Source organism: Argentina anserina, chromosome 6 (genome assembly GCF_933775445.1).
Source record: "Argentina anserina chromosome 6, drPotAnse1.1, whole genome shotgun sequence".
Taxonomy (NCBI): domain Eukaryota; kingdom Viridiplantae; phylum Streptophyta; class Magnoliopsida; order Rosales; family Rosaceae; genus Argentina; species Argentina anserina.
In genome coordinates this window covers 20515154-20540217 of record NC_065877.1, presented here as the reverse complement: position 1 = coordinate 20540217, position 25064 = coordinate 20515154, and the positions used below count along the sequence as shown (strand labels likewise).

The window sequence follows — 25064 nt, the reverse complement described above, 5'->3', positions numbered from 1 at the left end:
AAATTACTAATTAATCTTTAAGTACTTTTTTCGGAGATTATTATTTTGTGGTGGTCCAATTATATAGAATGATGATGAAATAAAAGTGTTCGAGCGAATAATTACTCAGAAACGTTATAATGGGGTAAAAAAGTTGACTTATTACTCGTTGAGTTTCTCAAAAAACTTATTTCGTTAAAGTCGTAAAACTTATCGATACGAGTTCGTAAACATGCGGCATACATGTTGTTATATTTCTCCTCCGCTCAGATCTTCAGTCTTCGTCTCTTCGGCTTTCTCGACTCACAGTCTCACTCTCAACTCGACCGTGCTTTCGTCAGTCCTATTCGCCGCGAAGCCATCTCCAAACTCGGTGAGGCTCGTCGCTCGCTGATTCCTGATTCTGATCGGTACGCTTGTTTCTCTTCCCCTCTGGAAGCTTCGATTTTGATTCGAACCCTAGCTGTTTGTGCTTTCACTCCTCCATTTCCTTTCATATACTTGATCTTTTATTGCTACATATTGAACATAACTGTGAATTATTGATGAATTTATGGAGTAATTGGATCAATTTAAGTTTGATTTTTCGATGAATCAAAAGCTGGACTGCAATTTCATATTGAGGGCATAAGTCCTGTCATGGCACTTTTTGTGACTGTCGATTCGTATCAAATCCCTATTACAAATGCAGGTTGAGATGCTAATCATTTGAACATCTTGAAGGTGCAGGTTGAGATGCTATTACAAATGCAGGTTGCGTGTACAGCAAAGCTGTCTAGCAAGTGAAAAAGTACTTTGTGATGGTTGTGATCATCTTGAAAGTGTAGCATTCTTTCTAGTAAGTGGTAATGATTGTGGTATAAAACGTTTATAAGTTCATAAGTTCCTTCAATGCTTGAGTTCTACATTTGTCCCTGTTACATAGCTATAAAAACATATCTTAATGAAATTTTAGTTATTTATTGCACTCTTCCTACTGGATGTTAATTCTTCCATTGAGCAGCTAATAAGAACTGAATTCTTTTCTTATCCCTTTTCTTCAGGTTGGTCTTAGGGCACTAAATTTGGGAATATGTCCCAATATGGTGCTGCTTGAGTTGAAGGGATGTGTTGTATTGTCTGAAGCATCAATTATTTGTCCACTCTCAACATCTCTGGATGCTTCATTTTACAGGTTATGTTCGTCTACAAATTGCACTTCCTTAACTTCATTTTGCAGGTTATGTTCGTCTACATGTTACCTTTCAATCTTCTCACTGTGACTATGAAAATAAAGCTTTAATTTATTCTGCACAATGCAGCCAGCTTAGGGATGATTGCTTATCTGCAACAGTTGCTTCTTGTCCCTCTGTTAATTCTGATGGACTTTATTGTTTGTGCTGGCTCCCAAATTTGATTGTGCTTGATTTGTCATACACTTTCTTAATGACCTTGAAGCCAGTATTTGACTCTTGCATTAAGCTAAAGGTACATATATAGAACCCCGTTAATAATATGATTTGAGTATAGATATTCGTTTCAGTTTTTCAGTTTCAATTTTTTAAATTTCAGTTCTGCTATCTCTGTAGTTAGGCTAAATTTTTAACACCTTCAGTGAAGCTAACTAAATCTCTATAGACTTTTATTGTGGAGTTGAGTCAACGGGAGGGGACTGGTGTTGATTTAGTCCGTGTTTGTGCTTTATTCTTCAATTTTTAAATTGACGGTGTTATTGGTTGGTTGAATGAGTCTCTTGTGTCACCATGTGTCTTCAATTGAAACTAGATTGTATGTATAATTGGCAAATCCTCTTACCTTTTTTTTTTCCCTGAATATTTTCTTTTGTTTTCAGCACAAATGGAGATATTGACATTGGGAGGATTAAACAGTCAAAGTATTGGAAGTATCGTGGTGGTGTGTTGAAATATTGGCGGTGAAGCCATGGCTGCAGAGTGCTGCAGGGAAGAAAGGCTGTAGAGGCTGTGCAGGCAGAGTTGCAAGTGGAACTGCAGCCTGCAAGTGTAGCTGTGCTTGGTGCAGGGCTGCAAGCATACCTGCTCTCTCTGGCGAATGGTGAAGGTGAAGGCGAAGGATGTCATTTGCTCAAGTTGGTGGTCGTTTCCTTCATTTGGTGTCGTTTGAAGCTCTTCCTACAGTATTTAATGCAAGATCAATTTTGCAGATTTTCTCTCCTCAATTCCTGGTTGTTTGTCACTCAATCAACTACTATTCCTTAATTTCTGGTTTCCTTGGTTTGTATAAATCTAGTTTCAACTTTGTACTGTACACAGTAGGTTAACAACTTTTTTCTTGTTATTTAAGTTCTCTTTTGTTCTTGTAATCTTCAACTGAATGAAACACTTAGAACATTTTGCCAAGTTCAGTTCACCATTTTCAACATGGTATCAGAGCAGGTTTCATGGCCTGTCTCTTTTACTCTGTTTCTTGATCGATTTCTTCATCCTTCATTTTGGAGGAGAAATCTCATCATCTGATTTATTCTTCTATCATTAGGAGAGACATCTGTTTGAGTTCATAACTCCTCATTTCATTTCTTCTTGGCCAATTTATTATCTCTTCTTCCATTTTGAAGAGATTTGTTGTCGTCAAGATCTGATTTCCTCATCTCATTTTAGAGGGGAGATCGGTTTAGAGGTACTTCTGCAACCTCATCATATCCGATGTTGGAATATCAGAGTCTTTTTCAGTTTCATGAAAGTGAGAACAAGAGGATTTGTCTTATGGCCATCACGTTTGGTGTTGTTTTTCAAGAGTGTGTTTGGGTCTCGATTCAAATCATCTCCGATCCGCCCACCTCGGCTCTATGCATCAGGAAGTCGTCATTCGTCGGAGTTTTCATCGGATCTTCTCCCAACTGACCGCAAATCTTGATTTCAACACCTTCTGTTTCATTCACAGTCAAGCTCGGCTGCTCAGTCCATGTTTATTTCTCCGCTGCGTTTCTCTCTCTCAGTTGAGCTTGGTGTTGGTTGATTACTTTTTTGTGATTTTGGGCTTCCATCGAAATCCCTGGGGCATTGAAATTGTTGTTGTTGTTTCATTTGCAACGAAGCAACCATGCGCCCATCACCTGTTCGACAGAATGCCTAAGAGAAGCATGCTTGGGTCATATCCCAATTTGGCTTCAGGGGGAGCCGATTACTGATGTGGCTGCTATTGTTGGGTCATATCTCAACTGCCATTCTAGAATCTTGTGTTCTCCTTTATTCATTAACCCGGATTCGCATTTAATCCGGAATCATCTCGGACCAGTGAGAGCTTCATGCCCACCTCATCAAAACCTACCTGCACAAAGATTCATCTTCAACCAAGCAAGGTTTGTGGGGAACAATTTGACCTTCATATTCATTCTCAACGCCTGTGCTCGAGTTTTTTTTTTGGATATTGTATGTGGCCAAAAGGCTCAAGCTTGTGCTTTGAAACTCGGGTTCGAATCGTATCTCTATGTTTCCAATGTTTTGATTCATATATATGGGAGTTGTGGTGATCTGGGATGTGTCATGAAGGTGTTTGATAAAATGCTTGTGAGAGATGTGGTGTCTTGGAACTCTTTGATGTGTTGGCATGTCAGTAGTTGCTAGGTGAATAGGTGATGCTTTGCTCTAAAGTCACTTTCGTGGTGGAATGTATCATCATGTGTTGATGTTGAAGGCTTGTTTGAGATGGTTAGAGGGTGTCCTCTGCTAGATAGCATGATCAGTTATCTTCATTTTCAGCAAAGGTTTATAACAATTGTGGAGAACTGCCGAAGTTCAAATGTTTTGAATATTTGAGTTGGGTTTCAAGATCAGATCGAGGGCGTGCAAGCTATGAGAAAATCATGATCTAATTTTCAGTGTATATGTATCAGGGGCTGTGTTCTTGTTGGATCATGGAGTATCTATTTTGTCATTGATCATTGTCATCTTATATTCTAATGATGGTATAGCTTCAGGGTTTGCACATCAGACTTCTTTCTTTAGTGATTGAGCATCATGGCATAACTGACGTGAGATAGATTTGATACCAAAGCTTGCTGATCATGGTTCATATAGAAATCTAATCAACATTCAAGTAATTCTCAGCTGTTCTTTATTCTCATTGCATTTTATACTAGTACCTCCCTCATTGGACCTTCCTCTGAAATTCATAAACCTACCCATCCATCCATTCATAACTTCATTAGCCTTCATCTCTTCATGTTTCATACCATATCATAGGTTCATAGCCTTCATATTGAAATATTTTCATTTAATATTTCAAGTTCATGATAAATATGGTTTCATTCCATATTCCATTTCATATTTCAAACCCCTATCATATCATAGGCTTATGAAATTTTCTTAACTTACCCCATATTTCATCTCTTTCAACTCCACCACATGTCATATTTCATGGAGTTTGACAATATTAGAAATAGTGGCAAGCTTGGCTGTCGCTTCTCTCTCGCCTACGCTTGAGGGGGAGTATTGGAAGTATCGTGGTGGTGTGTTGAAATATTGGCGGTGAAGCCATGGCTGCAGAGTGCTGCAGGGAAGAAAGGCTGTAGAGGCTGTGCAGGCAGAGTTGCAAGTGGAACTGCAGCCTGCAAGTGTAGCTGTGCTTGGTGCAGGGCTGCAAGCATACCTGCTCTCTCTGGCGAATGGTGAAGGTGAAGGCGAAGGATGTCATTTGCTCAAGTTGGTGGTCGTTTCCTTCATTTGGTGTCGTTTGAAGCTCTTCCTACAGTATTTAATGCAAGATCAATTTTGCAGATTTTCTCTCCTCAATTCCTGGTTGTTTGTCACTCAATCAACTACTATTCCTTAATTTCTGGTTTCCTTGGTTTGTATAAATCTAGTTTCAACTTTGTACTGTACACAGTAGGTTAACAACTTTTTTCTTGTTATTTAAGTTCTCTTTTGTTCTTGTAATCTTCAACTGAATGAAACACTTAGAACATTTTGCCAAGTTCAGTTCACCATTTTCAACACAAAGTACTTTCAGGCTCTACTTCAACAGTCTAATCATGGAAAGGTTGTGACTGGTTTGATATGACTTGACTCTGATTTAACGTGTAGAAACTATTTTTTGTTATGTGAATTTGTGGTTGGATGTATTTTAGGATTTTGAGTGTCAACCAATTTCTGTATGTATCAGGGAGATCAATTGGAGAAGCGGGAAAAGTTGACTAGCAAGTTATTGGAACCTATGACACAATTCTTGCTTCAAGGCTTGTGTCTCAGTGAATGGCTTCTCCACCATCTTCACTACCATCTTCACTGGGTAGGAGTTCTCATCTTGTTTTCTTTTGCTATATTAATTGTTTACAAATAGACCTATTAGTTTTTAAGTTGAGTGTAAGGCTAGTACTGTTACTGGATGAGCATTGCACCTTGGAGACCCCAGAGTTTATTGATAGTACTTTAAAGGAAGTTGATTATGCTACTTTGGGCGCCGCTTCTATGTCGATTTCTTTGTCAGATTTTTTTTCAGGATGTAAGTTCTCTAAACTATTTTCTGCCATCATGAATTCATGATACAAATTTCCGTTAATTGGTTGTATCACTGAACTCTGTTAAATCTTGTGGTGTTTTGCTGCTCGTCTTATCATGTACAGACATTATGCATGTGAAATGTTGCATTTGCACTGTGAATTAGTTTTTTTTTGTAGAGAAAAAGTAAATGAAAAGGAAAAGATCAAATAGTATGCAGACGATCTTATAACTGTATAGTAGATACATTACTTGATCAAATTTGTTTAATTCAATCCAAGGATTTAGCTAATAACACTTAAGGCTTGTGTCAAAGAACCCTCTAATTTCTTTATGCCATGCTATGTACAGGATGAACTTGGTCGTCTTTAGGGTTTAGCTCAGGGAGAAAGCTTTACAATGCCAGCCTATGCCACTGTGGGCTTCGGTACATGGTCTTTTTATAGATTGATTAGTACTAAGTCGGTATTGTTTTATATAAGTACCCTTACATTTGAAATAATTATATCATTAGTGGAATAATAAACTATAAGAAGGTTTTCTTTATTTGTTCTACTCTTAATTTTGCTATGTTTACGGGCTATGAATTGAGATCTTTTAATTTAAATGTTTTTTTTAATCAGAAAGACATTTACGGCATGCATAGTGCGCCATAAATGGTAATTTATAGTGTTCAAAACAAGTCGTAAAAAATCATCTATGGTGTGCAAAACGTGTTGTAAGTAATAATTTATGGCGCATAAATGCACATTGTAATTGAAAATGTCATTTTACTACGTGGTTTTTAAAGGCGTGTATTTTTATGTTGTAAATGGGTTTTTTTCTTGTGGTGAAGACACATAAATTGTATGATCTTCAATATATAAATTTACTCACCAATATTGAAAAAAAGTTAATTAAAAGAAGAATAAATTGAAAAGAAAAAAATAGAGACATGAGTTGAAAAGTAAAGAAAAAATAGAAGAAAAAAGTAATAATGCTACCAGGAAGGCTTGAACGTACTGAAGACATACGAAAATGGATATAAGCACTCTGAGACTCACCCACTACAACCAATCGTTTATCAGAATCGTATCGGTTTTGGGGAAAATGATATATCGGCATATATCGAATTTATCAGATTTGTTAATTTTTAATTAATTTTATTATATTTATAAATCTATACTTCAAAAGGTACTATATAAACTTAAGAAAATAAAACTTATACTTCAAAATACATTGGATACATTGGCTATTTGCTCTTTTAATCGAGTTATTCCACAATATTATCTCTTTTGTTACACAATGTGTAAGTAACCACATTTCTCTCATTATGATCCTCACAAAATCCATATTCTCAACCAACATCCGACAAAGCCAGTCTCCATAGTATTTCATAACTTTCTTGTGTTGGGGTATTTGTCGTTAGAGTAGTTCTTGTTGTATTAGAAACTCTTGAAGAACTAGTACCAACACTATGAGCCATCACAAATTCAATCCTGCAATACATTATGCATATGCATTCAACTTTAGCTGTAATTCAGTAAACAACTAAGCATAGAACAAGAGACCAGTCTTATAATATCATTCAGATTTACTGTTAAATTATTTTACAGTTACTCGTTTGCTTCTAATCCTTCTATAATTCATATTACTAATTAATTACAAAAAAAAAATTCCCAACAAGAACAAATATAAGAAACGCAAGCATAGAGGTGACTTACTATTACAGTTAGCATTCAAATCAATCAAGTAATCCTTCTAGCCTTCTAGCTAGCCTCTATAGTCTCTAATCCACAAGACGGAAACCTGCATTCAAATTAATTAACCACAATTACAACAGAAAATTCAACTCAATTCTCAAATAATCAAACCCAGAATCACATAAACTTATAAACCCAAATCGAGAATGAATTACAATAAAAACTAGAACTTAATCCAAATCCCAACTGAACCCAATTCACAACTAAACTTATTATTTTAATTACAATTTACAAGAGGCATCTAACAATCCATCGCAAGACCTAGAAGGGGCAGAAGGGTTTTTACCTGTTCCAACCTTTGATATTGACTCCTACTACTCTACTTACGCATAAGCCAAATCCTTCTTCAGTTCTTCTGATCTTCTTCAGTTCTTTTGAGAAGATGGTCTTCTCTTTCAATCGTCTTCTTTCTTCAGTTTGCAGGGCCGCATCTTTTTTGTTCTCAGATCGAAATGGTTGAATACAGCGAGAAAAAGACTTTTGTTTTTTTATATTTTAACCAGGTCAATATCGGCTTTTGACCCGATATATCGGATTTTTGGGTCAAATATCGGGTTGACCCGATAATTTCAGATGATATGCACTTAGCCTATCAGATTCGAAATATCAGCGATATATCGGCTGATATATCCGATATTTCGAACACCTGACTACATCAAGTGAGCAAACCATCATTTATGTCCTATGTCAAAGAAGAAGATACATAAATGCTTACTGGTGCACAAGAACCAGTAGGCTCCTACGTGCCTCCGCTTCTGCTTGCCAACAGATTAATACTTTGTAATTCTTAGGCAAACGCAACCCTGATTGCTTGCATTGTAGCTGCCCATGCTGCGTAAGCCACCGATGCAGGTTGGTGGAGGTGTACCACCAAATTGCTTAGATGTGTCGCTTCTAGGATTGAAGAACAATCGATGATCTCATTGTCAAAAAAAAAAACAATCGATGATCCAAGACTATCTCAACGTACAACGACCCAATCCCTTCTTGTCCATGAAGAAGTTTTAGATTCCTTCAATGCGGCAGGCCTGCTCTGCACTACAAACCTCCTACATCAAATCTGAATATTCCATGTCACCACTCAGTGACGCAGTGCTGTTGTAAAGTCGTGGACTCGTTGGGCTTCTTCCACACACTAATACCTCTAACTTCCCATCTACCTACGAATCTACTAGCGAGACTAATATCTAGCCATGCTTCCGAGTCTATTATGCTTGCATCCGTCTCGTGCTAGCAAAGTTAATAACTATGCTAGCGAGGCTAATATCAAGCCAACCAATTGTCTAGCGAGGTTAATGCCAGCCACTAATCTGCCTTACTTCAATACTAAAAAATGTGTGTGCCTTGCGTAGCTATGGCTCAAGCCCATGCGTACTAAAGTTGTAACAGTAGTCCTTGATTACTGATGAGCGATTTTTCAATCTTTTCTTGTATTAACCTCACGTCATATCGTTTTCCATCAATCCCATGGTGGTACGGTGTAAGAAAATTAGTCTCAAATATTGAACAGGAAGGGCCCGAGATATTTAGTAAGCTAGCTTAGAAATTTTTACATAATCAAAGAGCTAGCTAGGGGTTTCGATAAAATCACGCATTAACTCTTATGTATATCAGTGGAGCAAATCGACTAGCTAAGGTGGAAATTGGGTGGGTTGTCATATAGATCCACCAAATTTAGTTCAGAAGAGAATCAAAGGATGATCACAGACCTGGAACCCTAAAAATTAAAATAAGTTAACTGCATGTACATTTTAATTTTGTAAGTATTCGCATATGCATGCATGAGTCCCTATGAAGCACGGACACGCGGCCAAGGGTCCGTATTGCGTGTCTGACACGGACACGGACACGCTCAGACACGTTTGGACACGCGAACTCAATTTGGACACGGTCCGGACACGCGAGTGTCGGAATCGGACACGCGGACACGCACCAACTCATAATAAAAGTGAAAGTGCTTATGGTGAGAATCGAACCTTGGTCATCCAAGGCACCCAACAACTCCTCAACCATTCCAACAGATTCAATTTTTGTTATATTTATGCACACTTTAATATATATAAGGAGAGAAACTCATGATAAAAATATAAATGTTTGTGGTGAGATTCGAACCTTGGTCATCCAAATGATCCAACAAATCCTCAACCATTCCAACAGATTCAGTTTTTGTTATATTTATGCACACTTTAATATATATACACATCTAAATACTTTCAAATTTTTAAATTATTTTTTTAATAAATAAATATATATATATATATATTAAAATAATTTTAATTGACGTGTCCACCACGTGTCCGTGTCCAAAAAAAATTTATATGCCGTGTCTACGTATCGAATCGTGTCCAATACGGACACTCGTGTCCGTGTCCGTGCTACATAGATGAGTCCGCTATTGACTAAGCTAGTTAATTAAAAGGGACCTATTGTTCAAAATAAACAGGGGATCTTGATCATAACTCCCATATATGCATATATATGATCAACTCTGACGTTATTGGAAACAAAACCGCAGGCGCCCATAGTTACTACGTTAATGAGTTTTTTCTTTACGAAGGAATACTAGGTTAATTAGTTAATTTGATGCACTAGACAAAATGACCGCGCGCTGCCGCAGCGAAGGTTTACCAATACTGAAAATATACAAAATTATATTCATTTAAAAAAATCTACTTGAAAAACATCATCTCATAAATCAGATCTCATCATAAATGAAAATGAACCTGTATTTTCTACATGAACATGTGTTTTCTTTTATTTCTATTTAAGTGGTTGTGGGACTTATTACTTGTCGTGTAATGTAAATGTAAATGTTGAACTGTAATACCATATTTGCTCAAAATCTTTAACTGGAATAAGTTTAATATAATGTACGAATTGTTGAAATCATTCGTGCACAACTTCATATAATAATGTTCTTGAAATAAGTTTAATGTATTCTATATATTTGTTCATTCGAAATATCTGATATATCTAGTTTTATTGATCTCACTAGGTCAAAAATCAAGGTTAACAATGGTTTTTGCCCATTGTCTGATGTATGGGTGTACTATTGTCTATTAAACAATTATATGTTACATGGTTCATACAATGCACAACATTGTCTGATATCAACTCAAACAATGAACATGGTTAAGAGAATCATTGTTTGAACACTAGAAGAGACAATATTTTTTAATAAACAAGCATTTTATAATAATCTATTTAACAATGATACTTTTCCAATTTTCCTATTGTGTATAATCTATCTCAGACAATGATTTTTAGTCAATTTAATCAATGGTCTATTTTATTTTAACTATTGTCTATGGTTTTATCAGACAATATTTTTCACTATCGGTTTTGTGAGAAACTATTGTTTATCATTCATCAATAGCCAAATTCAGTAAAATTGAATTGCTTTTTTTTCATTTGAATTGTCATTTGTTCCATGCAATTACCAATACCAACAATTTCTTTAACATAACTTAATCAATTTCAAAAGAAGAATATTCTCACTTCCACAACTTAATCAAATGATAAGGATAAGCCTTTTGTCTCGTATATCTCAACCTACTCTTTATCAAATTGTCTATGTACATTGAAGAGAAAAAACTTCAATAACTAAATAATACTAGGAAACCTCCCAAAATACTATCATATGCTCCACTAGCCAAAAATAACCTTTAATTTCTTTGTTCCTTTCTTTATGCCAGAGCTACCACACGCCTTGCAAGAACAAGATGTACCTGAAGAAAAATATAAAAAAATCTAATGAACAAAAGATACAATGCTATTTATATGATAGACTAAAATATTACTATGATATGGATTTAAAAAATTGATAGAGTATACTAATCATACAATTAAGAATAATCAAATCAAGGGTTAGAAAAAGTTAGTTACATAAACATCAAATTTAAAATATAGGGACTGTATAATTTCTGGTTTAAACTTTTAAGATGATACATGTCGTGCATGTTAATTAATCTCTTATGTTAATTGGAAAATAAAATAGTTAGACATATTTATTGTTCATGGTCTTGTTGTCATTTCTTTTTGAGTGTTGCATACTTTTGAATGTAGTGAAGACTATTAGGACTGGTGTAAGAAGGGTTTCAACAGCTTTCATATACCATGCTTATTTATTTGCACAAATATATAATTCAATGAAGCAAAGACCACAGTTCAACCAAATCACATTGAATGAATAGTACCAAATTAGATATGTCGATATGGCACACACAGTTCAACAATTAGAGTAAAGAACCCAGAACGTACAAAACATGGTACACTAGTTTTAGAATTTATAGGGGAATGTACAAACCTCGTTGTCCTTGATGGTGAATGGATCAGATCTGTAAAGGCTTTTGAAGAACATGAGCCAACACAACACCTATTCTACCAAAACTCCCTATGCACTTTTGAAAAGCAGCTGCGCCCCTAAAACTGAAACAAGTTGCATAGTTTACTAGAAGAAACCACTCCAGATCAAAGTCATCTATGAAATTAACTACACTTGATCAACACGTACTCAGATTTCTCAGCTAATTGTATGGAGTTAATAGACATTTTTTTCCTCCTACAGCAAGTACCTGAGTTATTTGCCTATGTAAAGTGATTTTCAGTTGTCTTTGTAGTCCATCATTTGAACCTAATATTACAAAAACCAAAGTTGTAGTCTCACAACTAATGTGCAAATGACAATTGTTCAATTTATAATACATATCTAAGTTAGCAATCTACTTATATTATATAAACCATGAGCATAAGAGTAAGTATAAAGAAAAATCATAACATGTGTACCATGATATATACGTCATCCCCTGAAAGACAAGGTATGGTTTCTTGTTGAAATAAAGTGACATGCAACAAAAAGTGTGACCTCAAAAGAGTACGCCAAAATCGTTTATCTTCATATGACCAAATATGAAAAGAACAATAGAATTATTAGCAAGAATGAGGAAATCAGACTCTGAAATATTCTTCCCTAATTAGCTTCATCAAAGTATATTTGACTTTCAATAAATCTCTTGTGCCTTCATCAATAAATGGACTAGTCTCAATATACCAATGTATATATTTTCACTTGTGTGGTAGAAGCTGAACAATATTGTAATTAGTATCTTAAGTTGCTTACCGTTTGCAATGAATGACATAAATTCTAGCTTAGATTTTAAATGCCTACCATAATTCAGTGGGAGGCTACCTCATTTAGATGACACAGTTCAAGTTACAGGTTCACCACGACTAAAGGTTCCAAGTGCGGCAGGCTACCTTAGTGGTGCTGCTTTTGGGCTTAAAAGATAGGTAATATGATGGACTATACCAAGTATGGAAAGGAAAAGACATGATACTCACTAAAATATTTAGTATCAAAAAAATATGCAGCAACAAGCATGCTAGAGAATGCTCAATTATTTTATTCTTTGACTACCTTAGCTCAATCTTGTATTCGTATTGCAGACATACACATCATGTGGAATTGATGAAAGCCAATTTATTTAGAAAACTTCATACTAGGCAAGTAAATCCATATTCATATTTATAGAAGTATAACAGAACATCATAACACAAATAATTACAAATGAGACTAGAGGGAGAGAGAGATACTCAGCTCTTTAAGTTCAAATATGAACTCCATGTATGGTAGAGTCCTCCATGATAATTTTAATGGTGTAACTACCACTTTTCTTTCATGTAATCAAATTAAAACTATGAGAACATAATGTTTGATTTAACAAGTACATGATACATGAGTAATAAATGTATTATAAGAAACTCATAAGCCATACACAATGACTAAATCTTAAACTAACACTTACCCTCAGAAGATGCAATGAGTATTAGTAATACTCTTATCTTCCTCCCCTTACGCCCTACCAATCAGTATTCATCCAATATCAAATACCCCAAATCGAATAATTAATATGAATTCAAAACCCTAAAACCAAAAGCAAATTGAAACCTAAAATTCAGAACGCTAAAAGCCACACCCAAAAAAAATCAGAGATAGATATGTGATAACAAAATTAGATGGATCAAAGTGGACGGGGTCCTCGACGGGTGGGGGGGGGGGGGAGAACGAGGTCCTCGACCTTCTTGAAGAGAGTGGAGTTGATGTCGGTGAGCTTGACCTTAGTGGTGTTGACGGCCTCGTGATAGGGCGGCGGTCGAAGGCAATGGGGATGGAGCGGGTATGGGAAACGTCCCGACTCATGGCAGCAATGACTTCGGGGTCGGAGAAGTGTAGTATATGGTCGAGGAGTGCAGAGGAGCGTTTGAGGAGTTGGGGGAGGCTATTGTTGTTTTGATTTGAGTAGAGGCCGGAGCATGGGGCGGTGGGGCGGTGGAGGAGCCTATGATGGGAAGGTGGTTTGGGTTGGATTTAGGGTTAGAGGATGAAGGGAAATCAGGAGAGAGAGAGAGAGAGAGAGAGAGAGAGAGAGAGAGAGAGAGAGAGAGAGAGAGAGAGAGAGAGAGAGAGAGAGAGAGAGAGAGAGAGAGAGAGAGAGAGAGAGAGAGAGTGAGTGTTGGTGAATTTAGTGAGAACCGTAACCCCAAACTTCGATTTATATACCAATGCACAAAGACGATAATGCCTTATTAGTTAAAAAAATCATTGTTCGTCATTTCTTCCTACAATGCATCAAAACCTCTCATCCAACTATCGTAAAACATATATTGTCTGAAACAGTTCATGCAATGTTTTGGACAAGAAGAAAAACAATTGTCCTCAATTTGGGTACAGACAATATCCAGTTACACAACCATTGTTTTTAGCATAAATATGTGCATTGTGTTTTGAGGCAAGATATAAAACATTGTCTTACATGAGATCTAACAATGATACTTATAAAACCACTGTCTGGACTCAAATTTCAAACAATGCTTATTTTGATACCATTGTCTGAGTTTTTAGACAATAGTTTTTTTTTTGCCGTGCATTGTCTACAAACTATTGTTTATTTAACATTTTGGCCTAGTGTCTGCCTCAGCTGACTGCCAGATTGACTATGAGCAAAAGAAAAGAATTTAAAATTGTTGTTAAATTTGTTAGTAAAAATATAAAAATATAAGAGAATAGAATATAGGAGTATACGAAAGTATCAATGCGCAATTCAGAGAAAATAAAAACATCAAATAAACACATGGGATAAAAAACTTATGCGAATCAGAAAAAAAAACGATAGCAAACTACGTAACAACCTTAGTTACCTTACTACAAATACATGTGCAACTGTAAAATGTAAATGTAACTCTAATCATATATATTTATAACAAAGACAAGCAGTTCAAAGAAAGTATTTACATGATGTGCTTTTTAGCTTTGTGCGCTCTATGAATTGAACATTTCGTTCTTAAAATCCAGTAGACGAACTGAACTAACAGATCAATAGCTTGCGATGCAACGATCAAGATCCTGAAGCAAAGTCATTGTTGCTTTTGAAACTGTAAAACTGCATTAGGAAAAGAAAAAAATAAGTAAAAAAGAGTGGATTATTGGCTTGACCTTTTCGGTATGAGACACACATATTAATTCTAAAATCTTACTAGAAAATGTATAGGTCAATTTTACACCAAATGTACCAAAGCCAACAAACAATAAAAAAAGAAAAGGTATATATTGTATATACAAACAGTCTTTTAGCTCTCTAACAAAGCATTGGAAAAACAGTTAATGAAGGATTTAGTCTTTTACTTTTACATGATATGTTCTTTGTTTGTTTGAAGAGAACATTCAATGCCTAAAATGGGGAAGAGTACTTAAATTGATGTGTCATTGTTGATTCTTAGTTCTCGAGCTTATAGCAAATGAATTATGTGCTTTAATCCATTCTCCAAGTACCACCCATTTCTCAGTATCCAAACAAAGTAAAGTATTAAAGAAAATTCAGTCCTCACATCCTCTTCTGGCGCAATCAGGGGTACATGTGACATTACTCAATGCAGATCTGAGGGCAAAATTGACCTTGCACTCAGTAGTGAATAGTAATTGTACGAATTCCCACTAAATATAAGATTATAAATTATGCAGCAAGTGGTTTTGCTGATGTTAGTAATTTGATTTTGATGACTGTACCACCAGCATGCAACTGCATCAGACAAATGATATTTCGATTACTTAATAAGCATAACAAGTCCTACTTCTCTACCTATAGTTATAACTTCAATATTGGATGGATGGATGAGTATGCAAAGCTAAGATACTGCATGTATATGTACGTAATTTCAGAGGAAATGGGTAGAAATTCCTTTGGTACAGCCTAAGCTAAATCAAATAAATTAAAGTAAATAGCATGAACATCTGAAATTAGTAGCACCATTCCACCTAGCCACAGTATGGTGCGACGATTGTCCAAGTCTATCAGTAACCAAATCTGCTAGAAAAATAGCTATTAATTAACATGTTTTATTCTTAAAGGTAATGCATGACCTTAAAGCTATTAATTTCCTGGCAATGAGTTTCTACAAATTGAGGCTCAAGACGTACAACCGTTAGTCGCGGTCGATTGATTATAATTAGAATCTAGCTATAGCTAGCTCCTTCTACTTGTCCTTTCTTAGAGCCAACAATATATATTGGAAGCAGGCAAGCAGCTAAAACTCAAAGACCATACCTTATTTATGCATTCAAAACATTAGCCACACAATGCTACATATACATTAGCTATAGTACTGACATACTTTAGCAATATTTTTGGTTGAGGCTAGTTGGTGCGGGTGATCCTTTTCAACTATGAACCCTGAAGTCGCAGATTTTATATATCATTCAAATACACACTAAAGTTCATTTTGATACGAGAAGGTGATCGAGGTATATCCATTGTTTTTTTTTCCTTTTAAATGTACTCGATCTTGTTGCATGTTGCTTAAAACAACAAGCAATATATATATTTGATCAAAATAAAAGACGTTAACTTAATGAGAGATTGAAGAGTATAAAAACAATGTTAATTTTTCTAGTATATTTGATGTAAATTTGACTAAGCTAGGAATCGACGTACGAGAAGAGAAGAAGCAAGGAGAGGAGGCTTCTGGGTGATGGAGTCTGCATGCATGGGTATGGTGTTGTGTTGACTGTTGACTATTCCAGATCCACAGGTTTCTTATCACTTGTTCTAGTTGTACGGACAGCCACAGGTTTAACTTTGAAAACGAATGGCTATACATCCACCTGCGTATCAGATAAGTTGAATCAAATCCACCTAATGAGCTTATGAGCTGAGACTCTGCTTATATTATGTGTATTGTACACGGATAAATTTCTTTTGATCAATAATTCGTTTTCATTACTATTTTTTGTTTAAATTTTCCTTCAGACAACTTATGTACGTACTTTATATCTTTTGTTGTGGATAACTAAATTACAGAAATAATATCAGCCTTTATAATTGTTTATTTATTCATGTATATTTTTGTGTGGTACATTGGGTCTTATGAACCATAGAACAAGAGGAAAGAAACTAAAAAAACCTAGCAATCAACTTTTATGATTGCATCACAGAAAATCCAAATTTTAATAAATTGACGAGAAAATGCCTCTTGACATAATCCTAAGGGCAAAATATGAAAATGTAGATGGCTTCTTTCCATTTCCAAATGGAACAAGAAAGGAATTTGATGATCGAGAAAGTTTCTTTTTGATTATGACTCACATTTTAGTTGCTGATTTCTTTTTTGGATGTAATATTTCATTTATTTCAGGAAGTTGGAGACAATGCATATGACCCCTGGTTCATTTCTTTAGCTCACCTAATCAAAAGTGTGTGAGATATAATCTATACCGACTAACTAGATGGCATCACAAATATTGAAGAGGTGGTCTTTTTAATTACAAAAATAAGATGCCCATATTTTTGGATGCCCTAATTTCAAATTCATGATAATCTTAAATCAATCGATATGAGGAAAGAAATTATCATCTAAGTTACTCAAGTTTTCTTCTACTTACATTTATGATTAAAAAAATAAAACTAAATCGTCACGGTGATCACTAATCAAATTTAAGGTTAAATATCTTGACTATTTCTATTATGAGACCCGGTGAAGTAGATTTTTATTTTTTATTTTTATGGTACAATTACTACAATACAACAAATAATTACAACACAGCCTCAAGAGACGCCCTCACAGCTAGTATTATATTAATCGATGGTTAAGTTGGTGTACATATTATAGTAACTATCCAAACAAAGTGGGAATAATTGTCCATTTTAACTTTTTAAGCATAAGGTGGGGATATAATTTAATATTGTCCATTTTAGGCTTTATTTCCACCAATTGGGCAAAGGAAAACAATCATCTTATTATACCTTGCTCAAAAGTGATTCCTTTCCCAATGGGATATTTCGAGTAACATCAACCATCTTCTTACACTCCAAACAAAATTAATTTCTTGTTCGCATATACTTGGGCATATTCTATATCTAACTTCTTCCACTTAACTTACGTTTAGATATTTTTTGTTTACTTTTCTTTATCTTGAGCATTGTTGGTACAAAGTACCATTCCCTACAACTACACAATCAGTCAATTACAGACAATGGTCTAAATATCGTTTTTGGTATCGTATCGGTCGAGAGATAAAACGATATATTGGGGGATATATCGGTTTTATCGGATTTGCTTATTTTCAATAAAATTTATAAAATTATACTTCAATATGTATCAAATAAACTAAAAAAACGCTACTAAGTAAATTAAAGAAAATAAATACTTGATTTAATGACAATTAAAGTACACGAACGACATCTAATAATAAAAATAGGCATTTAAGAATGATTATTTAGACTTAAAATTCATCATATATATTTAAAATATATATGAAAAAATGAAAAAAAAAAGTTTTTCAAAAAAAAAAGGGAAATAAATATTAAAAAATTAAACAAAAATTGAGAAAATAATAAAAAAATTCAAAGTTTGACCGATATTTGACCGATATATCGGAGTTTGACCGATATTTGACCGATATATCGGGATTTGACCGATATTTGACCGTTGACCGATATAGTCAACCGATATGGCGATATCGTATCGTTTTCTAAATATCGGCGATATATCGCCGATATATCGGCCGATATATCCGATATTTAGAACACTGATTACAGATATAATTGATCCTATAGGTGTGAGATCTGAGGAATATACTCATCGGACACTGCACTTTAGTTTAAGAGGACTTATATATGCACACCACGATTCTTTTTGAAAATTAGATATGTTATTGCACTACGGTAATATGGAGCAAAAACCACATTATATGTGTGGCCGATAGAGGTTTTGCAACATGCCACATTCAATATTAAATTAATGTGATTCTTGTCGGCCACACATATAAAACTAGATTTGCTCCATATTATAGTAGTATTGAAATTAGTTTAACGGGCATAAACTCATTTAAAACGACATCCCTTGTAAATTCGTGGGTCGTTATAAATCATGTTTGGCTACCACTAACAAACACAGATTGACTAGCTATTATTCAATGTTCTACCAGATTAGCATCTTAGGAGAGTAGCTGGTCGATCATGTACTTAGCATGTCCTCTCATCGATCATCTCTTTCACTTCTTCAAACATGAAAATCAAAGTAGAGTAATGTGGAGCATATTATTGGTATTCCAATTGGTATGATGGTTATTGGGAGTTTGGGACAAAAGGGAGAACACTCTATGCTTGGTATAGAAAGTTATTGGGATCGTAAGGTGTTTATTGTAGCTCGTATTTCTTGAGAATATACTAATATGGTCGCGTGGATCATGTACTCTTATCTCCTTACGGTGAGTTTGTTTGTGATGCGAGGTGAATTTGTTACCCGCTCTCCAAAATTGTGCACCCTTCATGTAGCTACAATTTGCCTTTCTCTTGGTTTCTTTGATCATATATATAGGTGTTATCTAGTGTTTCTGGTAAACGTTTCACGTCATGATGGAAAAAATACGGTTTCATAGATAGTCAGGTTACACATTCATTTTGTAGAGTTTGTTGTTATTAGGAGTTGTTTGAGCAAAACTTGATTTTTCATTATTTTATATTTTATATGATTATATCGCATATGATTCTTTCATGATGAGACCGATACATTAAATTTCAGTTTTTTTATCATTTTAAAAAATATTTAATTCAATTTTTTTTGTTACAATAATTCTAATTTGCACTATACAGTTCCGATTTTGAGTGTATTTTGTAAAAGAAATTGGAAAGTGTTTCGTTGTGAAAATGTAAAATCATAAATTGATAAATTTAAGGCTCGGGTCCGAGTTACCCACTTTACTTGTAAAATGGCTCTTTCTCTTCTATTTCTCTATAAATTCAAGTCCAACACAGAAAAAGAGTCCTGCTTTTCATCACCAACCAACCACACAGACACACACAACAGTCTCACTTCTCTTCTGTCTGACCCTTCCGTGATCAAAACCCTCCATCTCTAATCCTCTGTACTTTCTCGTGCACCGATCATAAGCTACCCGTTTCTCTTCACCTGGGTCCTCACGGGTTTCGCTTGCTTCGCCTCACTCTTTCTTCTCCTCTTTCTTTTTCCCCATTATATATCGCCCCTCCTTCTCTTCACTGAGTTTGTGCTCTACTTCAATACCGTTTCTACTTTACTTCATCTGAATACCCGTTTGCTCTACTCTGTTTTCCGTGAGGATTTCTGGGTTTTGATTCATTGCCATGCAGTTCTGTGCTGGTTAAAAAAAGTCAAATACAGAGTAACCCAGAAACCCGTAAAGGCAGAGAGAGACAAGGTAACCATGGCAGCGAGGAACTTGGAGAAGATGGCTTCAATTGATGCACAGCTGAGGCTGTTGGCACCAGGGAAGGTGTCTGAGGATGACAAACTCATTGAATATGACGCTTTGTTGTTGGATCGCTTCCTTGATATTCTTCAGGATTTACATGGGGAGGATCTCAGAGAAACGGTATTGAATTTCAAGTCCCTTCTTTTCTCTGCTTTGATTAGTTGTTTATTTAGGTTGAATTACCATTGACTGCTTATGGAGTTCAGTCAGTTCACTTTGTGATAGTTACCGTGTTAGTTTTGATCGAGTGTTAGTTGTTGTTTTGTGTTTGTTATGTATGCTCTACTGTTTTATGTTTTGTTCTTCTGGTACCAAACCTTGATGTTATCGCTTTGTTTGTTCACTAACTATAATGCTTGTTTAAAACTTGGGAGTATCTTGTAAAGCATCATGCCTTTTTGTTTGTAATTCAGCTGTCATTCTTTATTGTTAATTGCATTGAAAAAACCTCCAAATGTCATTCCTTTGTACTGCTCAGAGTTGTAAAGAGGACGAGGTTTTGACTTATTATTGATTAACAGAGAAAATAGTAATGAATTTGTTTGTCTATGACATTTCACTTAAACGGTTTTGGGCTGTCAGGTGCTACAATGGCGTTTTTAGGATTGGGGCTTATTAAGTGAGCATATATGATGAATTGATGATAGATGTATTTATTGAACTTTGGGATCTAATTTGCTATAGGTCCAAGATTTGTATGAGCTATCCGCAGAATATGAAGGAAAGCAGGACCCTAAAAAGTTGGAGGAACTTGGAAAGGTGTTTACAAGTTTGGATCCTGGGGATTCCATTGTTGTTGCCAAATCTTTTTCCCACATGCTTAACTTGGCCAATTTGGCCGAAGAAGTTCAGATTGCATATCGAAGAAGGATAAAGTTGAAGAAGGGAGATTTTGTTGATGAAGCAAATGCTACAACAGAGTCGGATATTGAAGAAACTTTCAAAAAGCTTGTGGGGCAACTGAAGAAGTCACCACAAGAAGTTTTTGATGAATTGAAGAATCAGACTGTAGACTTGGTTCTAACTGCACATCCTACTCAGTCTGTTCGTAGATCTTTGCTTCAAAAGCATGCAAGGTTCATTCTCCATCTGGTTTGCTTATCTTATGTAGCCGACCTACTCTGATGTGTTGATGGCTGTGTTATTGACATAGTATTTCTTTATTTTGTTATTTTGTCCTTTCCAGGGTGAGAAATTGTTTGACGCAGTTATATGCCAAAGATATCACACCTGATGATAAGCAAGAACTAGATGAGGCTCTACAAAGGGAGGTATGATGAATGACAAATTGATTGAGTTTGACTGAGTGCCATTTTATTGATACTATGTACTCGATCGGTATATGCTGTTTCATAGAGTCTTGCACAAATTTGAATATAAATTTTAAGTCCATTGACCTATGCTGATTTAATTTGTATGATAGCTGCCATTACCAACATCCCAACCCCTCTTGCCTTCCCTCTCTCAAATATTAATAGGCGGTTCAGTTACTCCAGTATACCCTGACGGGATCTGCAGGAATAAATTTTTATCCAAATTTGATGAATAATATTTATTTATCTAATTTAGATTCAAGCTGCATTCCGTACTGACGAAATCCGAAGGACTCCTCCAACCCCTCAAGATGAAATGAGGGCAGGAATGAGCTACTTTCACGAGACGATTTGGAAAGGTGTACCAAAATTTTTACGCCGAGTGGACACTGCCTTGAAGAACATTGGGATAAATGAACGTCTTCCTTACAATGCTCCTCTCATTCAATTTTCTTCTTGGATGGGTGGGGATCGTGATGGTATGCTCCTGTTACCCTGTCCTTATGCAGTGCCGTTTTCACCACTATGACATCTCTCTCCCCTGTTCTCTAGAAGCATGATTACATCGTGGTTTATGTGGCTTATAATCTCTCTGATGCGGACTGCAGGAAATCCCAGGGTCACTCCAGAAGTTACACGGGATGTATGCTTATTGGCTAGAATGATGGCTGCTAACTTGTATTTCTCCCAGATAGAAGATCTTATGTTTGAGGTGTGAATTAATAGTCATGATCTTCACTGTATTTTAAATATGCTATTCCCTCTTCATTTTCTTATATTAGTTTCTTTCCCACAGTTATCTATGTGGCGCTGCAATGAAGAGCTTCTTGCTCGTGCTCATGAACTTCGCAGATCTTCAAGGAAGGATGCAAAGCATTACATAGGTATGCAATGATTTTGTGTTTCTGTTATTATATATACAAGGAACTTTTCGAAGTTTCAGGATAACTATAAATCTATGACTATTACTTAAATCATTTTAGCTCTCTCTCATTTGTTCCTTATGAAGGTTTCAGCTCACTATAGCTTTCTTTAACATCACTGTTCATGACATTGGTGAATAACTCTGGTGTTCTACTATCATTGCTGTGGATTATTATATTTTGTGATCTGTCCTTCAGTTCAAGTATTTTGTTAATCATTGTTCTTTTTTTTTTCTTTTTTTTTGAGGGGGATTACTCATTGTTCTTTGATGTCAGAGTTTTGGAAACAAATTCCTCCAAATGAGCCTTATCGTGTTATTCTTGGTGGTGTGAGAGACAAGCTCTACTATACACGTGAACGTGCACGCCAACTTTTATCCAATGGAACCTCTGACATTCCTGAGGACTTAACTTTTACTAATGTTGAACAGGTAATTCCGAGCATGGTTTTCTTTGTAATCTTTTTAAATAAAAATAATAATCATTGCTAGAGTCTATCCATTTTCAAGATATTTTCAGTTTACCCTCAGAGCTGATAGTTTTGCTCATTTGTAGTTCTTGGAACCTCTTGAACTGTGTTACCAATCACTGTGTTCCTGTGGTGACAAGCCAATTGCTGACGGTAGCCTGCTTGATTTCTTAAGGCAAGTTTCTACTTTCGGCCTTTCTCTAGTGAGACTAGACATACGGCAAGAATCTGACAGGCACACTGATGTCATTGATGCGATCACAAAACACCTGGGCATTGGGTCTTATCGTGAATGGCCTGAGAAACAAAGGCAAGAATGGCTGTTGTCCGAGCTCAGTGGAAAGCGCCCTCTTTTTGGCACTGATGTTCCCAAAACCGAAGAAATCGCTGATGTATTAGACACATTCAAAGTAATTTCAGAACTTCCCTCAGACAATTTTGGTGCCTATATTATATCAATGGCAACAGCCCCATCAGATGTACTTGCTGTTGAGCTTTTACAACGTGAATGCCATGTGAAAAACCCACTAAGGGTTGTCCCGTTGTTTGAGAAACTTGCTGATTTAGAGGCTGCTCCTGCTGCTGTTGCTCGCCTCTTCTCTATAGATTGGTACAAAAACCGGATCAATGGAAAGCAAGAAGTCATGATTGGGTACTCAGATTCAGGAAAGGATGCTGGCCGTCTATCTGCAGCATGGCAGCTATACAAGGCTCAAGAAGAGCTCATAAAGGTTGCAAAAGAATATGGAGTAAAGCTTACCATGTTTCATGGCCGAGGTGGAACAGTTGGAAGAGGAGGGGGGCCCACTCATCTTGCTATATTGTCTCAGCCACCTGAGACAATTCATGGTTCGCTGCGTGTGACAGTGCAAGGTGAAGTTATTGAACAATCATTTGGAGAGGAGCACTTGTGTTTTAGAACACTCCAGCGTTTCACAGCAGCTACACTAGAGCACGGCATGAATCCTCCAGTTTCGCCAAAGCCAGAATGGCGTGCGCTTATGGATGAGATGGCAGTTGTTGCTACAGAAGAATACCGTTCAATAGTTTTCAAGGAACCTCGTTTTGTTGAATACTTTCGCCTGGTAAGTAGCCCTGTTCATCAAGCCTGATCAACCCATTAAGAGGTACATATTATCATTTTCTTGTAAAGTCCTTCATATCTGACTTGTTCTCTGGATGATGCAGGCAACACCAGAGATGGAATATGGTCGGATGAACATTGGGAGTCGTCCATCGAAACGAAAGCCAAGTGGAGGCATTGAATCACTACGAGCAATCCCATGGATCTTTGCATGGACCCAGACAAGATTTCATTTGCCTGTGTGGCTTGGTTTTGGAGCAGCATTTAAGCAAGTCATAGAGAAGGATGCAAAGAATCTTCAGATGCTTCGGGAGATGTATAATCAGTGGCCTTTCTTCAGAGTCACCATTGATTTAATTGAGATGGTGTTTGCCAAGGGAGACCCTGGTATTGCAGCTCTTTATGACAAGCTTCTGGTGTCAGAAGACCTTTGGTCGTTTGGAGAGCGACTGAGGACCAACTATGAAGATACTAAACGCCTCCTACTCCAGGTATTTGAAACCATTCATGAGTTGAAAATTTACCTTAGACTGCATTTTTTTTGGAGGAATAATATTTTTCTTATAACTGATGAAATGCTCTCTACATACATATGTTTGAAGCTACCAATCTTATCTATATGCTTTTTTAGGTTGCTGGGCACAGAGATCTTCTGGAGGGAGATCCTTACTTGAGGCAGAGACTTCTTCTTCGTGACTCTTATATTACAACACTTAATGTGTGCCAAGCCTACACACTGAAGCAGATCCGTGACCCCAACTACCTTGATCAAATAAGGGCGTCAAAGGAACCAGCAAGCAAACCAGCAGCGGAGCTCATCAATCTTAATCCAACAAGCGAATATGCTCCAGGGCTGGAGGACACACTTATTTTGACCATGAAGGGTATTGCTGCTGGGATGCAGAACACTGGTTGAAGCACCAGTTCTAGTCGTTTGTGGTACAGGTCAGGTCTTTGTATCGTTTGCTGTCTGTTTATCAGTAGTGTCTTGAACTTCCATCTAATAAATACTGTTGTAATAAGTTAAATGCAAATGATTTTTTGTTTGTGTAATAAGTTAAATTCAGATGTCACAGTTGCAATCTCAGTTCAGAAATCAACAGTTACAATCTCAGTTCATCTCAACACAATACTTCACCTCGTCATGTCCAGCAATGATATTTGGCCTTGATTAATGAGCATAGTATTCAGTTTTGAAAAAAAAAAAGGGATCATTAAGTAAGGAACACAAGTTACAAAAGTAGGATTCAAGATGAAGATGAACTAACCAACAGCTTGATTGCTTCTTATGCGAGGCAGCACCAAACTATCCTTGAA

The 25064-nt window shown here is 36.1% G+C and overlaps 2 protein-coding genes and 1 long non-coding RNA gene across 3 annotated transcripts; 2 read left to right on the top strand and 1 right to left on the bottom strand.

Moving 5' to 3' along the window:
- Window positions 1-222: 222 nt before the first annotated feature.
- On the top strand, window positions 223-5804 carry LOC126797025 (uncharacterized). Its single transcript, XM_050523716.1, has 7 exons — window positions 223-389; window positions 709-817; window positions 1023-1153; window positions 1814-1855; window positions 4938-4974; window positions 5098-5223; window positions 5784-5804. The coding sequence occupies exons 1-7, from the start codon at window positions 223-225 to the stop codon at window positions 5802-5804; spliced, it is 633 nt and encodes a 210-aa protein (XP_050379673.1).
- An 832-nt stretch (window positions 5805-6636) lies between these two features.
- Window positions 6637-7610, bottom strand: LOC126801214 (uncharacterized). Its single transcript, XR_007672768.1, has 3 exons — window positions 7461-7610; window positions 7136-7220; window positions 6637-6910 (listed from the first exon to the last, which is right to left on the bottom strand). It is a non-coding gene; the product is annotated as an uncharacterized LOC126801214 (long non-coding RNA).
- An 11982-nt stretch (window positions 7611-19592) lies between these two features.
- On the top strand, window positions 19593-24861 carry LOC126801194 (phosphoenolpyruvate carboxylase). Its single transcript, XM_050528662.1, has 10 exons — window positions 19593-20078; window positions 20643-21034; window positions 21145-21229; window positions 21528-21750; window positions 21880-21983; window positions 22068-22155; window positions 22471-22625; window positions 22750-23748; window positions 23852-24238; window positions 24379-24861. The coding sequence occupies exons 1-10, from the start codon at window positions 19911-19913 to the stop codon at window positions 24661-24663; spliced, it is 2886 nt and encodes a 961-aa protein (XP_050384619.1). The 5' UTR covers window positions 19593-19910; the 3' UTR covers window positions 24664-24861.
- The last annotated feature ends 203 nt before the right edge of the window (window positions 24862-25064 follow it).

What these genes read in the sequence shown, in the direction of transcription:
- LOC126797025 (XM_050523716.1), top strand. Translation starts at nt 223, where the DNA reads ATGTTGTTATATTTCTCCTCCGCTCAGATCTTCAGTCTTCGTCTCTTC. An exon ending in AAAGTGTAGCATTCTTTCTA is followed by an intron (nt 818 to 1,022) that starts GTAAGTGGTAAT and finishes CCTTTTCTTCAG; the next exon opens with GTTGGTCTTAGGGCACTAAA. An exon ending in CTGGATGCTTCATTTTACAG is followed by an intron (nt 1,154 to 1,813) that starts GTTATGTTCGTC and finishes TGTTTTCAGCAC; the next exon opens with AAATGGAGATATTGACATTG.
- LOC126801194 (XM_050528662.1), top strand. Translation starts at nt 19,911, where the DNA reads ATGGCAGCGAGGAACTTGGAGAAGATGGCTTCAATTGATGCACAGCTG. An exon ending in GATGGGTGGGGATCGTGATG is followed by an intron (nt 21,751 to 21,879) that starts GTATGCTCCTGT and finishes TGCGGACTGCAG; the next exon opens with GAAATCCCAGGGTCACTCCA. An exon ending in TTGTTGAATACTTTCGCCTG is followed by an intron (nt 23,749 to 23,851) that starts GTAAGTAGCCCT and finishes TGGATGATGCAG; the next exon opens with GCAACACCAGAGATGGAATA.